Source organism: Amblyomma maculatum, chromosome 4, assembly GCF_055883805.1.
Source record: "Amblyomma maculatum isolate TAMU_Amacu chromosome 4, ASM5588380v1, whole genome shotgun sequence".
In the NCBI taxonomy this organism is placed as follows: domain Eukaryota; kingdom Metazoa; phylum Arthropoda; class Arachnida; order Ixodida; family Ixodidae; genus Amblyomma; species Amblyomma maculatum.
This window is the reverse complement of record NC_139347.1, coordinates 98,960,698-98,988,307: the sequence shown is the minus strand read 5'-3', so window position 1 is coordinate 98,988,307 and position 27,610 is coordinate 98,960,698. Positions and strand designations below refer to the sequence as shown.

Genomic DNA, 27,610 nt, shown 5'->3' with positions numbered 1-27,610 from the left:
CCAGGATGACGCGTAAGGTGGTTTATGAACACAGACTGCATGCCGCATTGGATACACAGAATGCACACAGAATAAAACGTTATCTTGCAGAACATGTCAAATGCAAAAACTGTTCATGCATGCAAGAATTCAAGATAACCCGCTCTAGAAAGCAGATTTTAGCTGGCGGTCAATTCGTAAAGACGTATAGCACGTATGTGCACAGTAACATCACGCCTGGCAGAGAAGGAGACAAGGAAAAGACACGAAGAAACTGCAAAATTGTTCAGAGAGCTGCGAACAGCGACATGTAAGGTGAAGCATTTCTGACACACACAACCACGTACAGACAACCGCCCCCCCCCCCCCACACACACACACACACTCACAACGTGAAGCAAGTATGCTTGCATAGCTGCAAAGTAGGGCTTACGAAGAAACAGCTCTACCCCGATTCAACAACCATGAATGACTCCTAATTTTGCTTACTTGATATTACACACTTCCGGTTGAGGATATAGAAAGGTACTCGGTTAAAATGGTATATGTAAAATTCTCAAGCTCTCTTGCAGTAGTTCACATATATCCTAGTAAGTGTGCACAGGGTAGGCTGTCCTGAGTATTTGAAGCTTCTTATTTACTTTCTTGAAGGCAGGACAGAAGTTTTCCTTTAGAGTCAGGAGGGAAGTGCGATCTTGAAGAGAGTGTATTCCGGCGACTGTCATCTTTAATACAAATGCATGACTTATCAAAGCCAGGGCCATTTAATATGTGAGCGGGTGATAGGCATATAATAATAATAATAGCTGGATGAGTTGAACACATCGCTCAGTACAACATGCTTGATTGGTCCTAACACGCGAATGTTATTCAATAACGTGAGCCGCCCAAAATAAACGAAACAAAGGAGAACCTATTACTCGCCTGCCCGGCTCTGGCACGGGCCAACGCGTTGCGCTGTCGTTCAAGGCCGTCGGTGTACGGTGTCGCAGAGCTGGCGAAGCAGAAAAACCGGACCAAGCATGAGAACACGGGCGGAAGCGACGATGGTTGGAGGACTTTCGTCTTGTCTATTTTGTTTCCCGTTCGCTTAACCAGGCCTGACCCGATAATAGCTGTCACGGTTTCGCAACTTAGCTCCCTGCTTGACGTCACTGACTTCGTGCGAGCGAGTGGCTCCTGGTGCACATTTGCAACTGGCACCACGATCGCATCGGTGACGGTTAAAGAACGCCCACCTTGGCTGCTTTCCTTTCCCCCATGCAGATTGTTTTCCGGCTTTCTGGCAAGCGGCTCTGCACTGTTTCTGCATTGCTGCAGCACACGAGGCTGCTATTATTTGTCGAGACAGCTTGCTGGACACCACTTTTTATCTTCCAGTCCCGGTCCGAAAACTAGTGCGTGGCTTCAAAACATCTCAGCCTTCTTGAAGTTTGTGAAAGTGACGTCCTCCTGGTGGCTCGTTTAAAAGTGACCACAGAGGTGGTAGCAGCCGTTGTAGTACGACGTTCATCATCTGCGTCATTCCACTTCTATCACCTGTCCTGGTTAGTAAACTCACTTAATTTTCTGTTTAATACGTTTCTGCTACGGCGGGAACCACCATGTGACGCGTTCTGTTGTTGTGCTGCGTGCTTATAACTTTTCGCTAGCTCTTCGTTCTGCAGTGTGCTTCTGGATGGGTATGTGTATTTACTGTCCCATAGGTCACGGCATTCCTGCAATGAGCGTCTTCCATATCGCAGAGCTGTCTTCAAGATCACCAAATTATAGTACTTTTAAAATATTTGTAGTTGTGCTGGTACTAGTGGCGGTAGTTGGCTGATAGTAGTAGTGAGAATGACCGCAAGATATGGTTGTTCATCTCATTGCCGTCTATCTGTGCCAAAGGGGATGGCGAACTTTATTCTGTTCGTGCAACTCATGTTTTTAATGATTAGTCTATTGAGCAGCTCGTTTTGGAAAATAAATATATGGATTAAAGTAAACAGCTTAAACTATCTATTTATGAGACCAAGCTGGCATATTTCACCCTCACCGGAAATATATGCACGTGATTCCCTCTTCCATTTTTGAGTACATGATAGAAGGACATTTTTATTCTCAATCATTGGGCTTGTAATTAGCAAAAAAGTGACATACGCTGCATTACACCTAAAACACAGCTTTTATGCGTTGCATCTGCTATCATTCCCACATACTTGCTAATATGCCCTTGTACAATTATCTGTTTTGTTGTGTACTAAACTATTCGATTCTTGGATGATTTAAAACAACAGATAAAAACAGTAATAAACTCCAGCTTGAAAAAGAAGTTTTACGTCCCTTATATTATACATTCCTTTTACGCCTGTTTTGTTATATTTTATTATTTCATACCCACTATTCACGCTTAAAATGTAAACATGTTCGAATCAATTAATGTGTAATCAGAAACTTTACCAAATGTAAAGACTTGCAATATAAAAAAAAAATCTGCCATAACTAGTCTAGCGAAAGTAAAAAGATATTCCCCGCTTATAACATAAACTTTTTAAAACTCTCAAATGTCATGAAGTGCAGAGAAACCATGGACGGGACACAAATACTGCTATCTTTATTGTTTACGCTCCTTAATGATAATAAAAGGAAATAAACGGTGGTATATCAATATGCCCGTCAAAAGAGTTCCGCATTATCTTTATGCAATGATGTGCTATAGCGAACGTCATTTTATGTTCTATGCTTGCTTTGAATCGCTTGGCTTTCGCGTTATGCCGAGATCTTGCTATATGTGTTTGCACAAACATTCTACGCTGGCAGTGGCTGTGTCAGTTCCGCCGGGAGTTAACAGGCACGTGCACCTCCCCTTTCGTCCCCCTTCTCTCCAACACTCCAGCCAGCCAGCCAGCATTCGTGGCTCGATAGTCACCCGTAGGTAAGATGCTCTGCACGATGGGGGTAAGGACTCAAAAGCTCAACAGGCATGACACATACTTCACTGACCTCCTCGAAATATTATCTTACAGCGGAATAAAGTTCTAGTTTCAGTTACAATAGAGAACTTCGCATTAAATTGAACACACACACACACACACACACACACACACACACATATATATATATATATATATATATATATATATATATATATATATATATATATATATATATATATATATATATATATATATAATTTCTCTTCACAGTGTTTTGGTGGAACCGAGGGCGCTTATTCTAAATAGAGCAATTGGGCTGGGCATGATCTCAGATGGACATGGCTGGAGCCCAATTGCTTTCTCGACGACCCCCGCATTAACAACGAGACTGAAAGGAGTTGCTGTCTCCCTCTCAACAATATAAGCCTTTGCTTTTTGTAGGTATCCAACAAGCCGTTCGAAGGGCGCTGAAGGGCGTTGAAACAGCGCTAGAGATTTTCGATTTGAAAAGTAGACAGTTATTGGGATAGGCAAGGTATGTAATCTGAATAGAGGTGACCGGTGGCCGCTTGGACAACGCAGTAAATTCTGAGGCAAGGCAAACACAGCAGCGATAGAAAGACGCTTCGCTGTTTGCCGGAAGAGACGCGGTTGTTGAGGGAAACTGGGACCACAATGGAGTCGAATTATTTAATTGGCTACCAAGGGCACATGCATTGGCACTTTAGTGGACGCTCATGAACAAGGAACAGGTAGGTATCTGCTTATGAGTAAGAGGCTGGAGCTGTATTCGACTCCAGGTAGTTTGAATCGATAACTGATCAAAGCATCAGTGAAATAGGACTGCCGTCAGCGGATCTTAACGTCTTTTAGTACATACCTGGAAGATTCCTGAACTTAAATTTTGCCTCATGTCACCTTGAAAATCTCTCGCGTAGTTATAAGAAAAATTGTTATGTCGGCTTTTCATAACGAATCTGGGAATGATAGAAGAATGACTAATTCTCTTTGCAGCTGGTTCAGTTTTCAGCTACTCAAATAAAGTCCAAACACGACATGGAGAACGCAGCAGGCAAAGAAATTGAGGAAACGGCGGAACTCGTAGAGCAGTCCATAAAGGAACTCAGAACTCTAATGTCCGGTTTGTATCTTGACTTCAATTTGTTGTTTCAAAGCTTTATCCGAATCAAGCTTAAATACTCGATTTCCTTCTTTCTTTTTTGTTTTTCTGCATAATTTTTTATACTCGAGATCTGTAAGATGCACAGGCCATAGGACAGGACACAAACACCTCTCCGTGTTTTTTTTTTGTTTTTTTTTTTTTGGGGGGGGGGTGTATGTGTGTGCCGTGCACTGTGCCAGTGAACGTTAAAGAACTCCAGATGGTCGCAAATTCCAGAACCCTTCTCTACGTCGTCCCTCATAGCCTTAGCTGTTTTGGGACGTCAAACCCCAGAAAATCAAAACCAACAATATTCAGAGTCCTTTGTTAGGAAGAGGCGCAGGCGCATGGCTTTGAGGTGCCGGACGCAAACATTTACCACTTTGGCTTGCGCACCTTGGTAAACGACACAGTGTAGCGACCTGCCTTCAGTGCTGCTGCGTTATTTAACAGCAGTGTGATGAATCATTGCTTCAAAAATTATCAGGCAATAAATTATCGTCGTGTCGTGTATTTTGACACTTCTTACATAAAATGCTCCAAGGCATTTTTCACCCTTATAATGTCAGCCTCTTTGTTCATCTCTTCCTGTCCTGCAACCAGCTGAAATCTAACGTAAGTGCTACTTTCAGGTAAGCGGAAAGCTGGCTGTATCTTGTGCGTCTGAGCTTGATCAAATCATCGCGCAGTTCTTTAGGGTAGCTAAGCACTCTTTAAATCTTAGGCTGCAAAACCTGTTTATTAATTATTTGCTCACTTGATGTTTCCGCGCAATGGAAATTTCTGTTTTACGTTTGGTTTATTGGCCTTGACATCCTAAAGAAACTCAGATTTGAGGGACGCCTTAGTAAAGGGATGCGGAATTTCGACCACCTGGGGTTCTTTATTGTGCACTGACATCGCACAGCCCACAGGCGCCTTGCCGCCACGGCCGGGATAGAATATTATTGAGTGAAGACCACCTGGTACTATTCGCGTCCTGGACTATTTCTTTAGACGGTATAATTGTTAACGCTTTTGAAGAGATTGTTTACCTCAATATCGTAATTTATCTTCGTATTATTGTTCTCGTTTGTGTAAGCCAGTTTGGATGGCCGGTGAGTGTCCTGTCAGTAGGCACGTGCGGTGCATGTTGCCTGGCTGATAGCTTCTCTTCTATACAGAGATTACCGCTTACACTAAACAGTGCCCGTGGGAGACCACATTTGTTTACTATAGCCGTCTGGATTAGGGCTGTGTAATGTAGACTGATTAGATGAAGATTAGGCACAAATTTATTGCATCACAATGTATGAGGGAAATCTTTTGCGTGGTTGGCTCAGTTTCTCCCCTTTTCACTTCTTTTCACTCTCAATGTGACAGTGCTCCCAGGGTGGCATGGTGTGAATGACAACCAGGCTTTGTTTTGCACGTGTTCTGTCGTTCATGCGGGACGTGTTGAGGGAAGCATCCGTGAAATTTGTGTAACCAAGTCAAAACCTCTGTACCTCAATTCTCGCCCGAATAGTTATAGGAAGAACGCGTACCTGCTCCCTTTATAATTAGGTCGCTAACTATTTAACGCATTCCAGGAATTATTACTGCTCTAGTTTTCGTGTTGGATGCATATCAAATCGGCTATTCGTTAATGGTTAATCAGTTAATCACATCATACGCAAAATTCCGCTTCTCCTTAATTTTCGGTCATTCTTTCCTTTGGCTCATTGTTAGATGAAGAATCTTTCAGCTGTCCAGAAGACGACGCGTTCCTGCTGAAGTTCTTGCGTTCACGAAAATACGACGTTGCTGCCACAGCCGAAAGCATAAAAAAGTACTTCAGAGTGAGGAAGGAGGCACCAGAGATTTTCGACGACTTTTTGCCATCCAGTATGCTGTACGATGACATCTGCCGCAAGAACAAGCTCGCAGCTGTGTCACGAAAGCGAGATGCAAGCGGTCGAGGCGTCCTGCTTTTCAGAGGAGGTGAGTCTTCTCTTTCCCTTTTCCTAATATGTTCATTTCTTGCACGGGCTTCTAAATCTTTGCTATATTACCATATTGATGAATTGCGACATGACCTGGCTGATGCCTGAGCGTATATGTGTAATCGGCTAATCGACCTCTAGCATCGCATGTTGCATGGATGTGCCATAGGCAATTCTGGTGGTTGAGCGTCGCTACACGTGCCACATTCCTGGGGTTAAACCAATCGGGGAAATTTGCAGTTGCCCGTTCTTCTCTCCATCTATTACGTTATTATATTGTCTTTCTCAAACTTTCCGGTCCTTTGCACCAGTCTCGCCTTTTTCCCTTTTCTGGCGGCTGCAATTATTTTCCCAAAGATGATGAAAATTGTTATCTTGTAATCCCGCAATAAAGCTCTCGTTCTCTCAAAAACTCTGGTGTCGGCGGACGTGCGGCGAGCGAGAAATTTCATTTCTCTGGCAGCTGGCAGTTGACGGATGACACATTTGGCATTTTATAATCGGCGGATTGTGTGACACCAATGCACCTCATGACATTGCCGAGTTGGCAGGACCTGTCAGTATGGACAGCTCCTTTGAGATGGAAGGGTGGAAATGGGTATTGAACCAGAAACCTTTAGATCCCATCAAAAAGTGTACTCCAAAGGATATATGTGGTAATATAGATTAATTATATAGCATTAATGAGAGGGTAGCGGCATCGTAATTAAGCTAAATAAGAGGTATAAGCTGAAGGTTGTACAAGCATATGCACCTACATGCAGTTATGATACCCTGGTAGTGGAAAGCTTCTATGAAGATGTAGAATCATTAATGGGGAAAGTAAAAAACCCATTATACTGTACAGATGGGCGACTTCAAAAGGTAGGTAGAAAGCAAGCTGGAGGCCATGCAGTGGGCAACTTTGGCATTCGAATAAGAAATAGCAGGGGGGGGGGGGGGGGAGAGAGAGTTACTAGTTGAGTTTGCTGAACGCAATAACTTACGAATCATGAATACCCTCTTCAGCAAATGGAAAAAACGAAAGTGGACAAAAATGAAATTGATTTCATGCTCTATTCTAAACCCGACATTATGCAGGATGTAGACGTAATCGGAAAGGTGCGATGCAGTGACCACAAGATGGTAAGGTTTGGAATTAATATGGATTTGAAGAGTGAGCGGAGCAGATTAGTGAGGAAGAAGTCAATCAACGAATTAGTGGTAAGGGGGAAAAAAAAGAAGAATTCAGGCTCTCGCTGATGAATAGATACTCAGTGCTAACCGAGGGAGCCGACCTTATCCCACAAGCAATGGACAATAATTTCAGAGATATCATTACTGAGTGCGCGATAGAAGTAAGCGGTAGAATTGTTAGAGAGGATAACGGTAAACTGTCTAAGGAGACGAAAGATTTGATTAAGAAGCGCCAAAGTATGAAAGTCTCTAATCCAACCGACCGGATAGCACGGGCAGAGATATCAATGCAAACCAATAGTCGCAAGGTGGCCGACATAAAAAGTATAACATGGGGATAAGTGAGCATGCTCTGAATAACGGTAGTAGCCTGAAAGCGGTAAAGAGAAAATTATGAGCAGGCAAAAATCAGATGTATGCGCTGAGGGACAAGGCGGGAAGCGTTGTTACTAACATGGACAAGATAATCAAGGTAGCCGAGGAGTTCTATACGAACCTCTACGGCAGCCACAGTAGTCAGGGCAAAAATGAAAGCGACTGTAATGAAGAGCAATCAGACGTCCCGCCAGTAACGAAGGACGAGGTTAAGAGAGCATTAGAATCCATGAAAAAGGGAAAGGTAGCTGGGGAGGATCAGGTAACTACAGATTTGTTGAAGGACGGAGGGGATATCGTGCTAGAAAAACTGGACACCCTGTATACGCAATGCCTGAAGACATCGAAAGTACCGGAATCATGGAAGAACGCTAACATTATCTTATTTCATAAGAAAGGCGACGCTAAGGACTCGAAAAATTAGACCAATCAGCTTACTATCAGTTACATTCAAGGTATTTACCAAGGTAATCGCTAATAGGATGGGGACAACCTTAGACTTCAATCAACCAAAGGATCAAGCAGGATTTCAGAAAGGGTACTCTATCATTGATCATATCCCCACTATAAACCAGGTAATAAAAAAATTTCTTGGAATATAACCAGTTCCTATACATAGCATTCATTGGCTACGAGAAAGCATTTGATTCGGTCGAAACCTCAGCGGTCATGCAGGCATTGCGAGATCAGGGTGTAGGCGAGCCATATGTGAAAGTGCTGGAAGATATCTATATCGGCTGCACAGCAACAATAGTTATGCATAAAGAAATTTGTGATAAAATTGCAATTAAGAAATGTGTTAGGTAAGGAGACACAATCTCACAGTGCCATTTACAGCTTGATTAGAGAATGTATTCAAAGGCATGGAATGGGAGTAGTTAGGAAACAGGATCGATGGAGAATATCTCAGTAATCTGCAATTCGCTGATGACATTGCCTTGTAATGTAACTCGGGGGACCAACTGCAAATAATGATAAATGATATAAATAGGAGAAGCAGAAAGGTGGGCTTAAATATCAATATGCAGAAGACTAATGTAATACTGAAGAGTCTGGGAAAGGAACAGCACTTTAAAATAGGTAGCGAAGCGTTGGAAGTGGTAGACGAATATGTCTACTTAGGACAGGTATAGTATAACCGCAGATCCGGACCACGAAAGGGAAATAACTAGGAGAATACGATTGGAATGAAGCACGTTTAAAAGGTACTTAAATGTTATGACAAGCAGCTTACTGGTATCACTCAAGAGGAAAGTGTATAACAACTGCATCCTACCGGTACTGACCTATGGGGTTGAAACATGGAGGTTAACGAAAAGAGTTATACTTGAGTTGAGGAAAACGCAAAGCGCCATGGAACGGAAAATGGTAGGTGTAACGCTAAGAGTATGGAAGCGTTCAAAGTGGGTCAGGGAAATAACTCAAGTTACTGATATTCTAGTCGAAATTAAGAAGAATAAATGGGCATGGGCAGGACATGTAGTGCGAACAGAAGATAACCGATGGTCGCTTAGGGTAACAAACAGGATTCCAAGGGAAGGAAAGCGTAGCAGGGGGCGGCAGAAACTTAGGTGGGCAGATGAGGTTAAGAAGTTCGCAGGGGTCAAGTGGATGCAGCTAGCACAGTTCAGTTCAGGCGTTCAGTCGTGTCCGACTCTTCGTGACCCTATGGACCATGTCACGCCACGCTTTCCGGTCTCTCACTATCTTCTTAACATCACATAGCTTCATCTGCAATGCCTCGAGAATGCCATCTAACCATCGCGTTCGCTGCCTACCCCTTCTCCGGCGACCCTCAACCTTTCCCAACATCAAATCTTTCTCCAGCGACTCCTCTCTTCTCATCAGATGACCAAAGTAGCTGAGCTTTAACTTTAGAATTTGACCCTCCAATGAGCAGTCAGGGTTTATGGTCGACAATATCGACTGATTTGATCTTCTGGCAGTCCAAGGAACTCTTAAGAATCTTCGTCAGCACCACAATTCAAACGCGTCAATTCTTCGGCGGTGTTGCATTTGGGTCGCGAGTGCCGGGGTAGCGTACCGCTGCCAGCTATTACGTGCGGCGCGCGGCCCCTCGGTAGCGTTGGCCTGGCGGCTCCGTGGACGGCGGACGGCATGAACGGTCCCAGCAAAGACGAGGCGTCTTTTAACGAAACAACCTTTACTGTAACATCAGGAAGAAACGGGCAGTGAAGCTGACCCGGAGAGAATACAGACACTCTCACACAGCTGGTGTCTAGCGTCGCCTCAACGGCGCGTCAAAGTAGTCTCTATCTCAGCGGAGTCGGCCGCTGCTTTTTATAGTTTTTCCAGTTCACAGGGAAAGGGTAAACCCTCACAGGAAAGGAAGAGCCAAACATGTTGGTTCACGGCGAATGACTCAATCGCAGGTGTTCCGACCTCATCTCCTCCACCTCCTGCAGACAGGAGAGGGCGACGCACTTTCCCTCGAGCTCCAGGCTTGGCCAGCTTTTGCACACACACGCACGCACACACATTTGGCGCGTGGCAGGAACACGTTGAGACTTGTCGGCGGGAGGAAGCGTTGCGCGGCCGATGAACGGCGCCGAAATGGCCGATCCGCTCGCGGTTCTGCCTGTTGCTATGCGGTGGCCGCGTCAGCTGTCCCACTTGTGGGTGGAGAAACGTAACAGACTGCCCCGCCGGGGAAGGGAGATCCCGAAGGGCAGGGGACTGCATCCGCTGTCCGGAGGGATCGGGATGTTGCTGCTAGCCGGGATCGTCCGACTCAGTGTCTCTTGAGCTCAAACAGCCTGAAGAAGTCCTTGGCAAGTTCGGTTTCCAAGGCACTCTGCAACTTGTCTTCAGGAGAGATTTCTGACAACCCACAACGTCACAACCACGCTAAAAACTCAACCGGTCAGCCAGCAAGCACGGCACAAACTTCACTAAGTTTTGCCAGACTATTTCCCTCTTATGCCCCCATCTACATTAAAGGGCAACTTAGCAGCACTTGGAACGCGTCCACAAATTTGAAAATCGTATTTTCAAAACAGCACTTCAAACAAAGATAATACAATACAAATGTTCAAAATCCTATGCCAGGAAGAAAAACACCAAGAAGTGAAAACTGAGGCTTCTTCTTACGTTATGGGCTCCGACTTAAGCCATCGGCGTTACCGTTGAGATCACCCTTTTCACTAAAGCTTCGGCTGTCCGTTTCTCGGAACAACCGTACCTTCCTGTTTCTGTGCAAAGAAACGCATGAGCATAAGTCACTAGCTTTGCTAAACAACCTATCCCTCTCCTTACGCTTGGCGCACCAGTCACGCATTTTCTGGGCACGGGCGCATTTCTGCCTTTGGGATAGTCGCTTTCTTTTGAGCGATAGCTTCCACTTGCTCCATTCTTTCTCGCGCCTGCCTTTCCGTTTTTTTCTACGGCAGCACTGAAACACATGCTTTGCGCTTTCTTTTCGCAATCTTTGGAGTTTGCTCTCCTTACGATGGCAGCATTCTTTCTCGCGCCTGCCCTTTCGCGTTTTTCGTCGGCAGCACGGGAATACTAGCCTTCCGCTTTCTTTCTGCAATCGTTTGCTCTCCTTACGATGGCAACCTTCTTTCTCGCGCCTGCCTTTCCGCGTTTTTCGGTGGCAGCACTTGAATACTCTAGTCCCACTTTCTTTCGGCGCGAGCTCTGGCAAGCTAGCGGTCAACGTTCTAGCGGTAACCGGAGCTAGTAGGACACGGGTGTCGTCGAAGTGCGGCGCCGCGTCTGCATCGCGGCCAGCAGCGCAGGACTCACTTTCCGTCAAGTCCGAACGACAACTGCTCACGCCAGCCCTCAAGCTAGGCATTTCCTCTGGCGGCTCGCCACTCACGTCACCTCGCTCAGAGCTAACCGGCGCACGATCAAGCTCTTTCGACAGCTGGGGCGCTTCGGATAGCGTGAGGGTCATGTGTGCTACGTCCGCGTTCGCACTGGGGTTGCTTTCGCGAATACAACCTAGCGTGGTATCAGGGCACGAACGATTCTGACTCTGCTCTGGTCGCTCGCTGTCGCCTTCGCAAGTCTCGCTGTCTACAGCGGACGCGCACTCCTCGTCGGTCTGCCCTGGCTGATCACAACTCGCGGGTTGCGCAGCTTCCCTGATTGGCAATTCGCTTTTCTGCGCGCCCTGCTCTACAACACAGCTGATTTTCTCATTTCCTAGCTGATTTCCATCTCCGCCACGCTCTAGACCAGCTTCTGCATTTAACTCGAGAGGCGGTTCAGCTATTATCAGTTCCCCACACTCATTTGATGGAACTGTATCTCCTACAGCTACTTGGGTCGGCGTGCAGTTCACCTCGCTTAACGGCGTCACTTCGGACTTCCAGCCGATTAAGCATGTGCTAACCGTCTCAGCTAGTGGCTCGACCAAGGTAACACGATGCTCTTCTGTTCGAGAATCGGTCGGCTCACTACTGCGGTCACGTTGCTCGGCCGCTTCCCCAAGCTGTGTCTCACACTCCGGTGCAAGTTCGATTTGCTTCGGAATTTCCGCACTGTCTAGCCATTCACTTACAGCGGCTTTCAACTGATAGGCCAAATCAAAGTATGACTTGTCACAATGTTTCTCGCTCTCATATCTCTTCCGAAGATCATGAGGCGTTATCTGATATCGTATCAGCAATGACTCTTTTAGTTCATCGTAATTTTGCAACCGGTCGCCAACTAATCGCTTCATTTCTTCCGACGCTTCAGCGGAGAGAAGAGCTACCAACTTCAGCGCCCAACTACCTCGCTCGAAGCGTTTACTTCTACAGACATTCTCGAAGTCTGCCAAATAATCTACCATATCCTCGGCGATGAGGAATGGTGGCGTACCGTCTCGCGGTATCGAACCGTTACGCTGAATGGCACTGAAAGCGTCAAACTTTTCCACGCTCATTCGATGTGCTGAAATCTCCAGCTGGATCAGTTTCCTTACGAGGGCGTCCTCTTTCTCGTGACGTTCCCTACGCACACGATCCTCTTGACGTTCGTCAATGATCTCAAGGCATTCCAAAAGCTCGTCATCTTCAGCTTCCAACTCAAGAATAGCCTTTAACACTTCTAGTTTTCTGAGTTTGTCTGACAAATTCAGACCCAACTCCTCCGCAAGCTCCAGCAATTTCGGTTTGCGCAACGACTTCAAATCCAAATTCATGGCTGTTCCGAATGCTGCCTTCTCTACTGCCCACTATTGCCTTGCTGCAATTAACCCAGCAACAACGACAACACAATTACCAGCTCTGTTCTCTACTTAACAAAAGCCTGGCAAAACTCAGTAGAAGAAAGTCCCGCACTCACCAAACCTCGCAGCCAAGAATCCAACGCAGTCGTTCCGCTGCAGGCAACCAGTCATCACACAGGGCTCGTTGCACTGCTCCCGCCTTTCCGCTGAGCTGCTTTGATTCACGGGTCACGCCTGTGACATCTCCGCTCTTCCCACCAGATGTTGCACCTGGGTCAGGCCTGGCTCGTTTCACCGACCACGGTCACAGCTTGGTCGTCCTCGTCTCTCCGCTGTTCACCAGTTGTTGGACGACGGTATCGCCTGGCTCGTCCCTCCAACCACGGTTACGGCTTGGTCGTCATCATCCCACCGCTGCCACCAATTGTTGCATTTGGGTCGCGAGTGCCGGGGTAGCGTACCGCTGCCAGCTATTACGTGCGGCGCGCGGCCCCTCGGTAGCGTTGGCCTGGCGGCTCCGTGGACGGCGGACGGCATGAACGGTCCCAGCAAAGACGAGGCGTCTTTTAACGAAACAACCTTTACTGTAACATCAGGAAGAAACGGGCAGTGAAGCTGACCCGGAGAGAATACAGACACTCTCACACAGCTGGTGTCTAGCGTCGCCTCAACGGCGCGTCAAAGTAGTCTCTATCTCAGCGGAGTCGGCCGCTGCTTTTTATAGTTTTTCCAGTTCACAGGGAAAGGGTAAACCCTCACAGGAAAGGGAGAGCCAAACATGTTGGTTCACGGCGAATGACTCAATCGCAGGTGTTCCGACCTCATCTCCTCCACCTCCTGCAGACAGGAGAGGGCGACGCACTTTCCCTCGAGCTCCAGGCTTGGCCAGCTTTTGCACAACGCACGCACACACATTTGGCGCGTGGCAGGAACACGTTGAGACTTGTCGGCGGGAGGAAGCGTTGCGCGGCCGATGAACGGCGCCGAAATGGCCGATCTGCTCGCGGTTCTGCCTGTTGCTATGCGGTGGCCGCGTCAGCTGTCCCACTTGTGGGTGGAGAAACGTAACAGCGGTCAGCCTTTTTCACAGTCCAACTCTCGCATCCATACATCACAACTGGAAAGACCATAGCACGGATTATACGGATCTTGGTTGGCAGACTAATGTCTCTGCTCTTTACTAGGCGGTCAAGGCTAACAATTGCTCTCTTCCCCAGAAGCAGGCGTCTCCTAATTTCATGGCTGCAGTCTCCTTCCGAGGTAATCTTGGCGCCCAAGAACAGAAAATCTGTCACAGCTTCCACTTCTTGTCCATTCATGCTCCAGGACTTGATAGGGCAAGACGCCATGATCTTCGTCTTTTTAATGTTCAGTTTAAGCCCAAACTTCTCACTCTCTTCTTGTACGCGCATCAGAAGTATCTTGAGTTCCACTTCACTTTCTGCCATTAAAGTGGTATCATCCGCATATCTAAGATTGTTGATACGTTTTCCAGCAATCTTCACTCCAGCTGAAGACTCGTCCAGACCGGCTTTCCTCATGATGTACTCTGAATATAGGTTAAATAGGCAGGGCGACAGTATGCAGCCTTGCCTCACTCCTTTCTCAATCGGAAACCAATCAGTAAGACCATGCCCAGTTCTGACTGTGGCCTCTTGCCCTTCATAAAGGTTCCTGAGAAGACAGATGAGGTGAATTGGAACTCCCATCTCTTGGAGAGCTTGCCACAATCTGCTGTGATCTACGCAGTCAAACGCTTTCGCATAATCAATAAAGCAGAAGTAAATGGGTTTCTGGAACTCTCTTGCTTTTTCCATGATCCAGCGAAGGTTGGCAATTTGGTCTCTAGTTCCTCTGCCCTTGCGAAACCCAGCTTGCACGTCCGGAAGCTCCCGATCCACATACTGCTGCAGCCTACCTTGCAGGATTTTTAACATCACCTTGCTAGCATGCGAAATAAGCGCGATCGTGCTTATTTCGTGCACAGGACCGGGTTATTTGAAAGAAAATGGGAGATGCCTTTTCCCTGCAGTGGGTATGGTCCGGCAGATGGTGATGATGTTGATGACGATGATGATGATGATCTGAAGAGAGCCTGGGCTGGAATAATATAACGATTTTATTCCATCTGAAAACTATTCCATTCTTTCGTCTTCTCTACCATTGGCTGACTAAAATTTGAACCTGTGCATAATAAGGTTGCGTTGCAGGACGTCACAAGACGTCATAACTAAGTTCACGTGATCATCACCTCATGCGCAATTTTGACGTCATCGTCGAGCGAATGGAATAGATTTTGGAATCGCTATATTATTTCACCCCTCATTTCAACTTCTGAATACCAGGAAACATCGACACACCCTCGTTTTATGCCATTCGTCCTGGGCAGACCCGTACGAGCGGGTATCTACCCAACCCCAGGTCACTAATCTAGCTGCCTGGTTATTTATTTTTGGTCAATTTCGCCGTACCATGAAGCTTCCTTTCCTTTCCTTCGCTTTCTTTTTTAGTTTTTTTAGGCGTTAGGGAGAAACAAGCTCGTATTTTATACAGAATGGGAACCTCGGCAAACGCCGCCGCCTCTATCCTCTACACGGAGGGAGACGCGAAAACTCCCGTTTCTAATTGGGCACAATTGTACAGTCGCGAAATAATTAACCAATAAATATAACATAAATAGTTAAACAATAATGTAAAGGAACATTGCAATTAACTGTGTGTACCTTGCTGCCCAAGCTCATGCCGTATTTTGACAGAGCTACACTGTATAGCTGGCGCGCATGGAGCTTTCAATAAGTTTCTATCAAGGTACCCGTGTGCTGTACGATGTCAGTGCACGTTAAATAACCCCTGGTGGTCGAAATTTCCGGAGTCCTCCACTACGGCGTCTCTCATAGCCTGAGTCGCTTTGGGACGTTAAACCCCACAAAGCAAACCTAACCACATCAAGCTTCCCTTCGTAGTGTGCATGGTAACCGCAGTGCAGTTACAGTAACCAAAAAAAAAAGAATACGGCTTCCATTTCTTCAAGAAATTCGCGAACACAGCCCACTACTCAATTCATTATGTTTGCCTTCTTAAGACTCCATGTTGTTCACAATGAGGTTCAAGAAAACGAACAGTGAACTTCTCAACGATTACGGTTGAAAGGCACTCAGAAACACCGTCTGGCTCAAGTTATTCGATAAAAAAAGGTTGGTTGAGATCTTTTGATAGAATTTGGAGACAACTGCTCGCGCTCAAAATTTCCGATCGCGGCTGGTGGAAAGTCCTATCAACAAAACTTCTGACAGTCCAGTGAACGTGGCCCATTGTATTATTTCAGAAAGTATTTTTCTTCATTCAGGTGGGGAGATACTGCAAAGCCTCAGTGTACGGTGTGTCACTTGTGTTCACGAAAAACTAACAAACATGGCACTGGTTTGTGTTGAACCACGTTTGAGAAGCGGAAGCTCGTCTCTCGTCCCCAATTCGCAGCGACACTAGTCTCTCGATCCTTCAGGCGTTTCTGGATATCAGCTAGATGATCCAATTCTGCTCTCAGTTTGCGATATTTCCGATGTGCATGATTGTAAGCAGCATGGTCTAATGACCCGTGTAGTGTAGTCCGTAATAGTGAAGCAACGCTCGGCTGCATGTTTTATCAAATGGCATCACTGATGTTACGTGGGGTTCACTTAGTCGCTAAGGGTTGGTAATGGTCGTTCACTGTTGTGGTACGCTGGAAGCCTAAGCCAGTAGATCTCGGTCATGGATGTTTGGCTAGTGGAAGTGGTGGGAGACCCAATTCATTCAGGGGAGGGGGGGGGGGGGATCCTGTGCGCACTCTTGCCACTTCCGGGAGAAGGTCGCGGAATTTGGAGTGAGTCAAGGCTAAACTAGCCTCCCTCTAAAAAGCACGCGCTTGATAATCCAGCGCACCATGGTTTGCGGATGACGTGGGGGAGAGGCGACACTTCTATGGTGGTGTACATACCCCAAAAAGCATGCGACTCCTCCCCGCCACCACGCCGCGCACTCGTCGGACGCACGAGGCTCTGCATTGCAGCCCTGTCCAGCAGTGCAGCCAGAGCTGGAGTTACACCGATGCTGGCATTAACAGACGCCGTAAACGCTATCTCTTCCCGTCTCTCGTGCACGCTCTCCATTTCCGCACACTGCTCTTGCGTTTCTTTCGCTTTGATAAACGAAAGTCGACTTTGAACCACCGTGCTTCTAACACTACAAGACAGTATCTAGTCAGGCCAGGGCCATCGCGCGATCTTCTTCTTCTTCTTCGTATTCTTCTTCTTCTTATGTACAAGATTGGGTTTCACGGACCCCGACAATTGCGTCGTGGAGCGATTGGGGTACGCGAACGCCATTTGAGAAACACTTGCCTAAGCTAAGCATCGGACGCCGAGTTTAGCGTTCAGGAGAATTATATTAGCCTATGTATGCGCGACGCTTACAATACTGAGTAATGCGATATTTTAGCGAAGCTATTCAGGTATTACAGTTGTGCAATATGATGAGATAAAAACATGGGTGGGGCATAAATTTGTACGTGTGCAATTAGACCCTACTCTACATAATCGCCCACATCTTGCACTCAGCTGCTTCTCCAGTTCTTGATCGGCCTAAAGAAGGCGTCTTCATGACGCCGCCGATGCCGCCGCCATATTGCGACCAGCTCTCCTCGAGGGGCGCATGGGTGATGTGGGCGTGTTCCCCTTTTGCACAAGCATATTTCACCGCGCATAATTTGCCCATTCCTTAAGCTCTGCCTATAAATGCACCATGGGACCACGATAATTGATTCGTGTGGCTCCCCTTTCCGATTTACAATCCCGCTAATGTAGTGCTTTGCTATTCGCTAACTCACTACTGTTGCAGCTTGTGCCGGTATTATATCGCAACTCATCTAAAACATACATGATATACTGCGGTAAGCTGTTAAATTATGTCAAAGGACACCCGACATAAAATATAAAGCACCGATTTCGACCCAGTCATACGAATGCCCCAGCGTGGCTTGGCAGCTGCATTTCTGGCTCGGTATCCAGCGGTCCTGCGTTCGATTCGCGTGTCACCTTCCATTCCAGAGCTGTCAAGATGCCAGCTGGACAGTCGGGCAGTATGTATATACCTTTTCCTTTCCTGCAATCTATATGACCTGCGAAAGCACGTATACATGCATGTACGTGTGGTTATGATTTTTCGTTCAAAATGTCTCCCGCCGTGACCCTATCCCCCTTCTTCGCTTTCAACCTTAAATTTCCAACATCTCCTCTTCTTCCATTGCTCATCTCACTCCCCAGGCACCACAATAGTACCGCTCACGTTGATTGTAGAAGCATTATTCACGATTCATGTACGAGCTTCTATTACGAGGTTCATAGACCAAGTCACGAAAATGTACTTTGGATGACCTAGCCGGTGGCGTGTTTGACCTGCAACCCAAGACTGTGTGTTCGAATCGCACCTGTGACGCACAAGTTCAAATAATTAGGTCAAAAGGTAGCCCATTTAAGGCATGCTGCAGTCGATAACTGAGACATCATGCTGTGTAATAATCACTGTCGTTATAGCGTGACGTCATTTCGCTCTTATTTTGCCCCGGTTACTGGATTGAAATCAGGTTGATGACGCCATAGACATACTAGATCAAACTGAAGTTTTCTGGACGCCTTTTTTCAGACACTGACGCCACTGGGTTTTATGCTAACGAGGCTTCCGCCTTGAAATTACATGGACGTAACAGACATCATAAAGGCATATTCCCGGTGAATTTCTTGTCTACAAGACAATGGCTTAGGACTTCCGCACATAAATATTTTAATGGATAAAGTATTTCGTTATAGCCAAGAACAAGCGAGCAGAGTGTCAGCGGACAATAAACATCTTCCATTCTATTTTGTCATCATGTGTGGAGGTAGATTTATCTCATAACAAAAACAAATATTTTTGCTGAGTTCTGTAGTTATTCGCACTGGCTCTTAAGAAGAACTGCCATGCTTCTCTGCCAGGGCCCTGGGATTCTTCAGTCTGCACAATGATCGAATTCATCAAAGCCTGCCTGATCTTCGTTGAATGGCTGATTTTAGACGAAGACGTCCAAAAGCAAGGCATAGTGTTCGTGCTCGACAACAATGGCATCGGTTTGGAACACATGGTGCACCTGACTCCATTTCTCATGAAGAAGGTCTTGCATATTACGGAGGTAAAGGGAGGAGGAAGAAATAACTTTTTCAGTGCATTACTAAGCGTCAAGAATGTCCTGGGCCAGGGTCACCAAGGCCAACTGATCATTCAGCTGGTCAGATGCTAACCAAGCCCGCCACGTTGGGGGAGGAGGGTGTGGAAAGTGGGGTGATTGAATAATCATTACGTCTTCTGTATGTGTGCGTGTTGGCAGATCCTGAAGGCATGATCAGTTGACACTGATCTTCGGATAAACTTTTGTGGGAAATAAGAAAAAAAGAATAAAAATAATAAAAAAGGAAAAGAAATAAAAGGAAAATAAGGGAAAGCAAGGAAGACACAAAAAGGAAAGTAAATAAACAATCCGAGAATAAAAATGTGTAAATAAAATCTCGACAAAGTAGCCCAGGGTAGACTTAAGCTGTTGTATCATTTTTTATATTTATGGTTCTCTAGATGATGGCCAGAAAAGCCAACAACCCCCGTCAGAACAGCGGCCCCTACGTAACAATTTATATCAAATATGTCCGTGTATGTGTCTATTTTTGGACTTCACATAATGTCTTTTATGAAATGTGCCGAAAAGAAAGGCGGAAATTCGAACACTAATGCAACGGATGCTCCTTTTTTCTCTTTTTTGATCCAATACTGTTGCCTTCCACTCCAGTATCTTCCCTACCAAAACAAATGTACAACGAGACAAGTCGCTTGGAAAGTATAAGACCTCGCCGAAGTACCGAAGAATGACCACTAGCCATTCAGTTGATTAAAACCATGACATAAAAATTGACCAACTTGTAGAAAGGACTAAGGTATTTTCCTGTGCTGTAGTTGGCGGATAGTGTACAATTTATCCAGCAAATTATTGAAGCCAAGAGTGTGTATTATTAAAAACTACTGACTAACTCACTCGCTGTTGCAATGTGTACAAAAGCGTGCCTTTTTCTTTCTCTCCTTTCCTGTAGAAATGCTTCCCTGTGCGTGTGAAAGCAGTTTACATTATAAATGATTCAGTTGTGTTTGACACGCTATTTGCAATCACCAGGCCCTTCATGAGCGCGAAGATTGTAGAAAGGGTAAGCAGACCTTTTTCCTACTGATCTCTCAGTGCTCTGAACTAGCTTGCTACTATGTTAAAACAGCGCTAGAAACATGGACGAGTAGAAAGACACACATTCTGTCCGTGTTTCTAACGCTGTTTTACCACAATGTCCAACTAATTCGCCCAACAAGCCGCTTAGCTTACCACGCTGCGAGATTACAGGCCCGTTTTATGTTGTGCTGATCTTACATGACGTAAAAATAAAGATCAAGCTTAAGGAGAAAGCCTGTGTGCTTCTCCAAAAGCTCTTATGAAATCAATACTGAGAACGTAGTTATGAAACAGATTTCGACAGTGACAAAGTAATCGAAACAGCGATCGAATCCCTGAAGAGGCTTCATAAAACAGGCTATGATCCGGCCATTTTTTGGGAGTTCACAAAAATATCGCGTGACGCCCGTTTCACTTCAGTGCATTGAATGAACGGGGGTTAGGAAAGATAAGCAGAAAAAGCGGTTAGTCTGGGAGGTGGCAGAGTTCACTAGAAAGGGCTCACAAACGGCACATTATGGGGTGCACCGCGATGATCGGAGTGCAGGTTCCAGTGGCAGTCAGACAGTCGTCGATCAAGCTTTTAGTGAGGACAATACTACACGATGCTCAGCCGTACAGACATGGGAAGCAGGGCTGGACCAATATGAAAGAAATATTATCATCTATACTCATATTCTTTGCTTTCTTCAAAAAAGGGTGGCAGATATTAGTCACATATACTGCCTCATTATGGCTGTGGCTTTGTTATTAAATTTTCCACCTTAGGTATTCACTGCAATACGAGAATAATAACGTAGAACGCATCATAAGCGCATTGGATAAAAAGTTGGTAAGAAAGACTCGTTCTTTGTCATAAGAAAATTAAAATGGTTTTGTTAGTTGCTTCTGGAGCGCTGACATTGCGGTTGTAGCTTCTAGCATACTATTAGCACTTTAGCATTGCCTAGCACATTGCAAGCCTTATAGTGAAACCACCTCGGTTTCTGAGAAAACCGAGAAACACCTATGTTGATGCAAAGTAGGTGCGGTTTGCAAGAGAAAAAAATATATAAAGGCCTCTAAGTACATTGAAGCTGTTTATTTTTGCTACGTTATCCTTCTGCTAAGGCTTTTAGAGAGTAATATTAGTTGTTTTCCAGGTTCATCTCATCGGCTACGAATTGAACAAACTTCTTGATGTGGTGCCTGCTGATGTTCTTCCCGAAGAAGCCGGAGGATCCTTCGAGAGCTTTGACTACGATGCGCTAGAAAAGGACTTGCTGAGCAAGAACGATTACTTTAAGGAAGTGAGTCAGTATGGTTACGGAAAAGAAAATACCCACATCTAGAGGACTGAAGCGCAGCTGTTTTTTCTGGCTGCACAGCTGTCAGTTTCTCGTGTTTTTATTTTCTGTCATCGTATGTGGCAATAAACGGTTTCAGCCTGCGCAATTAGACCTGAACCTAAATTGAGATAGTGCCCTGCTACTTCCTAGAACTCCCATTTATGCTGCATGGATTGTAGATATAGCGGTTAAGAAGGACATTCTCTGCTCATGCGTCAATCATGGTGAGTTTAAGGAAGGACGCGGTTGGCATGACGTAAGCAATCAGGAAAGCATACAGGTACAGGTCAAGTGGCAGCTTGGATGTCTTCATTACGATGAATAGCAGAAGGCAAGGGTGGCGGCAACAACATGGACATGACCCCAATGTACATAAACATGACTGGTTTTAAGTGTATCGATGCTTTGTTTTATAAGATTGCCGCCTCCAAATGAGACAAGAGGCAACAGCATATAATTGTTGTATTCGACATGTGCTCAGAATTCTGCGATTATAGGGAAGCTTTAACATTCTAAGATTTAATTTGAAAATTTGCGGTCGGCAGATCTTTCAGGTGAAGACTACATATTGCCGCGAACCTTTGAAATCTTTATTTGTTGTTTATGCAACAGCCGCCAGCGTGCGGCTTTATCACTTTGTTAGTAACCCTCCGAACTATCTGCTTTTTTTTTTCATGCTCAGTATCACGAAACACGCCTGTACCACATTTTTCTAGTGCGTGATACGCCGTGACTAGTCTGAAATGACTGCAGGCAAACACCTCTTTTCGTATTATTACGGATGTCAATTGGCTGGTTCATCTAGATGTTTCTGCTCCGACCTTAAATTAAGCACATCCAAATCCAACTGGAGTTCCTTAGACTGACGACCAGCGAGCACGGTTGCTGCTATCCGCTGCAGGTTGTTTATTTGTTTGCGAAAGCAAGTCAGCCCAATGAAGAGTTTGTTTCAGTGAAATCCAAGTCTTTAGAACACTGCCTTTGTCACCACCACGTGGCAGTATTCTACATGTACAAACGTTTCTTTTCGGTGAACTATAGTGCTCGCAAAAGACTGAACAGGGTTAGGGACAGAACGACTTTAACAATTACGTTCCTTGTTCAGTCCTGAACTGTTGTGTGACAATGAGAAAGCAAATTATAAAAACATTACCAGGATGCTTCAGCTTTGCTTCAAGAGTAGATGCGACAGCAGCTTTAACACTGCTTTTTTCATTTTCCGAATCAAAATGTTTGATTGAAATTGTTGAAAGTTTCATTTTATTAGTACTGTAATCTCATGCATATAAATCCACACGTTACCAAATCATACGTGTCCAACCAGTGCGATAGCTGCCCCTGTAGCACGCTTGGCATCAAACATACTGCGGAGTCTATATTCGTTGCATCCCCGCCTAACAAGTTTGAAGCCCAATGGCTACAAACGTGTTCGACGCTTTAGCAAATGTTCGACTGATTAAAGTATTTTTCCCTAAACGTGTGTCTCATTTCTGAGTTAAGGTGGCGGTGGCGCCTTTTAGATTGAGCGATCTGTATACGCTATCCCGTAAAATGCAAATAACGAAGTACATACATCGTTATTGCAACTGAAGGAAGAAGGAAAAGAAAATGCACGGGCCTGCTACTGGCTCTGCAACAGCCGTCGTCTACCACCGAAACGGCAGCGGGTGCAATGACGGCCTACAGCAGATAAAATTATGGTGGCAGGCTAGCTGCCTCCGCAAGCGACAGCGACCTACCAGTCCCAGCTCCGTATCGCCAGGAGCAACCACCAACAACGAAACATGCGCATTACACATCTAGAAAATTAGCAAGAGCGAAGTGCTAGCAATGAGACGTGACGGATGAATTCCGTTTTTCTATATGCAAGTACCTCGAAAGAAGTGGCCACTTGAGGCTGCAGTGCCCAATTATGCATTATAGCAAGCTGGAACTTAGACTGTTAGTCTACGAATTAAGTATCTTGGTAAATTGTTGGAAGCATATTAGCAAGCATAACAGCTACTACCAGTTGAAAAACCTTGCGCAACATAGCACAGAAGATGTGACCTCCCCCCCCCCCCCCCCCGCACACACACATCCCTCGAGTGCTCCCTCGAATGCTTTAAGCAAATATTAAACAAAAAATTGTTTCAAGTAGGCGTACGCCCAATGTGTAGAAATCAAACGCCCGCCCCAGGCGAGAACATTGGAACGCCAGCGAAACGGGCGGCGAGAAAACCCCCAGTACCGGTGCTGCCCTTGGTGACCGCGCCGTCGGATCACCTCTCTTTCTTCTACCATGCCCCACAAGTCAACGACTTCTATAACTTCCAGCCCTACGCCTAAATATTTGACGTCACTTGCTGCCGACCGTCGCTTCGCTGTTCGCTGCGCCGCCGCGCTTCGCTGTTTGGCTTCGCCAACAGCTTCGCCGCCAGCTGTAACGTGACCATGCTTGCCAAAATCGCTTGCCATTGCAATTTGTGTGAGTTTAAGGTCAAGCCTTTCTATGCTGATGGAACAAAATCCTGTGCGCGAGATTTGTGTGCGATATCTGTACGCGAGATGTGTCATATTCCGCGATATTCCGCGAGATGTGTTTCTGTCTAGCATTCCTGCCATCTGAAATCCCACACATGAACGCGTGCCAATGAACGCCACGCGACAGGAGCGATGGTACCGTCCAAACTCCTAGTAATCTGCGTCCAGTCGCCCTGACTTCGCATCTCTGTAAACTCATCGAGCACCTGCTGCATACCCGAATTAGTCAATACATTGAATACATCAGTCCTGGATTTCATCCAGCTCAAGCCGGCTTCCGCCCTAACCTCGGAACTCATGACTGTCTTCGGCTTTTGCGAAGAATTCTGAATAGAGCTCATCGTAAAGCGCTACCTGACTATCTCCTGGCTGTCGATAAACACAAAGCCTTTGACAATGTTCGCCATGAGGTTATCCTGGAGTAACTCGCCAAACGCTTTCCTAGTACTCGTGCCCAAATCTGGATCCGCAATTTTTTGACATCTAGACCCATACAGCTACATGGCAAAGCTCCGAGATGGGTGCCCAAAACCAATTATTTGGATAGGGGGCTCCATTCTCGGACCCGTATTGTTCAACTTGGCCATGACTCGGCACAAGCGCAAGATTCGCTATATATGCCGATCATATTACCGTCCGGACTAAGGCAGCGGATTACGTAAACAAATATTCTATGCAGACTGAACTTCAGGCGGCCCTTCTTTGTCTTGAAGATACGCTAACGAAAATTGGCCTCAAACTCGCACCACATAAAACAGAATTGAATAGTATCGACGGAAAACATAAAACCAACCCCAGTATGCAGATCCATTTTAACATCGGAGGCAACAGCATCACTTCCTCAAATGGGCAAATCCGCATTCTTGGCCTGCCCATCTCAAGCTGCAACAGTACCCAGAAATGGGTTCATTGCCCCGCCGGGGTGGTGCAGTGGTAAGACGCCCGACTACTATGCCGGAGTTCCCGGGTTCCAACCCGACCACGGCGGCTGCCTTTCGATGGAGGCGAAACGAAGTGGCGTCCGTGTGCTGTGCGATGTCAGCGCACGTTAAAGATTCCCAGGTGGTGAGGGGACGCCAGGTGGCGCCGAGGAATGAAGACGCTGCCACGTCGAGCTCTGCTGTTAATGGCCTTTTTCGGCGGCTTTTGGGTGCACCCAGCAACATCTCACTTCGGACCGATTTTCGGAAGTCCCGATGATCAAGTGGAACCAACTCTCTAAAATGTGGGACCACCAATTTGGACTTTACGATACTTTGAAGTTCGGAGCAACAACGCCGCCAAGTTAAGCCTAGCGTCTGAGCCTAGCGTCCGGCCTAGCCGCCCTCGAGGGAAGACCCTCGGAGCGTGGACGGCATGGACTGGCAGGGCGAGGAAAAGCTACCAGCCGAACTTTGACACTAGTAAGGACGGAAATATGGAGGCGGCTGAGGCCTTAGAAGAAACTGCATGGTTCCGCCGGCAAGGAGGCAGATATGTGAAGGAATGCGACGCAGCGTCCCAAGCGAAGAAGGAGGCACCCATGAAGGGGAGCGAAGGGACCGAGGCCGCCAAATCGCGGCAAAACGCGATAGGAAGGTCACTTGCCCACACATCCGTAGGCACGGTCAGATCGAAAATACCGGAGGAGATGTTCCGCGTAGTGCTGAGACCGCATGGCGGCGCCGATCAGCTGACAAGGAAAGCGGGACCAAAGCTGCGCCAGGTCCTGGTTACGGCTGCAGGCCTCAACCTGAACGGGGAAGACAGATTCATCGCCAACCCGAAGAATCAGTCACTACTAATTATGACCCCGGAGCTCGGCAGGGCGAAGCGGTACGAGCAAATTACGACCATAAAAATCGGGCCAGTTGAGATAGACGCAACTGCTCACGCGGCCATGCCGGAGGGCGGCAAGGGCGTCATATACGACGTTCCGCTGGACGTCACGGAGGAGGAAATTCGGCAGGGACTCAGAGATAACCCTGGCTACGTTGGAGCGAGGAGGCTCGGGAAAAAGTCCAAAACCGTGCTCATCATTTTCGAAGACCAAGAAGTCCCGCGAGAGGTGTGGTTCAACGGATTGCTATACCGGTGCAACCTCTACAAAAATAAATTCGATGTGTGCTACGCATGCGGCAACCTAGGACATCGGTCGGACGTCTGCCCGGACCCCACCAGCCCTCGATGCCGAGGGTGCAGAATGCTTAATCCACCGGAGGGGCACGAACAAGATTGCGAGCCGCAATGCCTACTGTGCGGCGGCTGCTACCCCCTGGGGCACAACCGCTGCAGAAGCATGTACCGGACCCCGCACATTCTCAAAGTCCGACAAGCAGAGAAAGAAGCCATACAGGCTCAAAACAAGCAGCAAGAGCCAACGCAAACCCGGGGCAGATCGAGAGGAAGAGGCGACGCCGCGGGCACAACGGGCCGTGCGAGAGACTGCAGCGCATCCGTCACCAGAGATGAGCCCAGGTCCAAGAGCGAGAACAGGGGGCCGCCACAACCACCGCCACCCAAGAACGACAAGAACCACTGGCCGAAGCCCGGGGAGACGCCGGCCGGACAAGCAAAGACGAATGAAGAAGATAACGCAGGCGGTAAGTCGGTCAGCTTCGCTAGCGGGGTCTCCAAAGAAAAAAACTCGGAATTTTCGGAATTACAACAGACTCAAGCCGAGCATAGCAAAGAAATCAGAATCATTAAAGAAGACATCAAAGAGATTAAAGAAACCCTCAAATCCCTAGTCGAGGTAATTAAAGAGTTAAAAGAGGCAAAAGCTATACCTGCACCGGCATCTCCGATGCTCAGGCCGCCCGTCATACGGGGCCCCGGTGGGGCAAGCGAGAGCAATTGTGGCGGGGACAGTGACGACTCAGATGAAATGAATATCGATCAGGCTAGACCCGCGAAACGTAAATCAGACGACACTAGTGTAATTGGACAAGCCAGAAAGCACGTGGCATTTAGAGAATTAGTCAAGGATGAAATCATAGACTTTGAATTGAACCTGAATAAGAAACTCGAGGTGAGATTTGGAGTGCTAGAAACGATGCTTCAAGCCCTTTGCAACACATCGGGTATACAATATCACAATCATAATGGATCCCAAAACGTCTAAAATTTGGCAATGGAATTGCCGGTCGTTGTCAATGAAGCGATGGCTCTTGCAACAGTACGTAGCTAGCCAGAACACACAGCCTTTGGCAATAGCTCTGCAGGAGGAGGAGGAGGAGGAAAAAACTTTATTAAACGAGTGAGTTTAGACCCTTCAAGGGCCCAGGGCCACAGCACGGCCCTCACATTACGCGCATGTGTCCAGGTCACGTAGGGCCATGGCACTGGCACCCCGGTCCACACAGCGAAGTTGTATGTCCAGGTCCTGCGACGTAAGGAGGGCCTCCCATTCCTCCCATGATCCGATGGCGGGCTGTCCCTGCGGGGGAGGATCGGCAGGGCAGCCGAAAAGAATGTGGTCCAAGGTGGCGTGCAACTCTCCACAGAGAGTGCACTCAGGGGAAACGGGTCGGTAGTAGGATGGGCGTTGAGGGGTGAGAAGCGTTCGGGTTTGAAGACGCCTCCAGAGGATTTTTTGGGAGTGAGACAGCTGGGGGTAGGGAGGGGGGTAGAATCGACGGGCAAGGCGTGCTTTATGTGTGGGCTCAGAAAATGTATGTGCCCGCTCCCTCGAGAAATCCCGGCATGGGTCGCCATTTGCCCGGCTAATAAGTCCTCGGGCTATGTT

The 27,610-nt window shown here is 46.9% G+C and overlaps 1 protein-coding gene across 2 annotated transcripts; it reads left to right on the top strand.

Annotated features, from left to right (window-relative positions):
* Positions 1-1,181: 1,181 nt before the first annotated feature.
* On the top strand, positions 1,182-22,792 carry LOC146191776 (alpha-tocopherol transfer protein-like). 2 transcript variants are annotated; one of them, XM_084602281.1, is made up of 6 exons: positions 1,182-1,526; positions 3,912-4,038; positions 5,770-6,021; positions 18,765-18,958; positions 19,905-20,015; positions 21,175-22,789. In XM_084602281.1, the coding sequence occupies exons 2-6, from the start codon at positions 3,954-3,956 to the stop codon at positions 21,361-21,363; spliced, it is 831 nt and encodes a 276-aa protein (XP_084458407.1). In that variant the 5' UTR covers positions 1,182-1,526; positions 3,912-3,953; the 3' UTR covers positions 21,364-22,789. The 2 variants fall into 2 exon arrangements, with proteins under 2 accessions (XP_084458407.1, XP_084458408.1); XM_084602282.1 differs by lacking the exon at positions 3,912-4,038 and having other exon boundaries at positions 21,175-22,792.
* Positions 22,793-27,610: the final 4,818 nt, after the last annotated feature.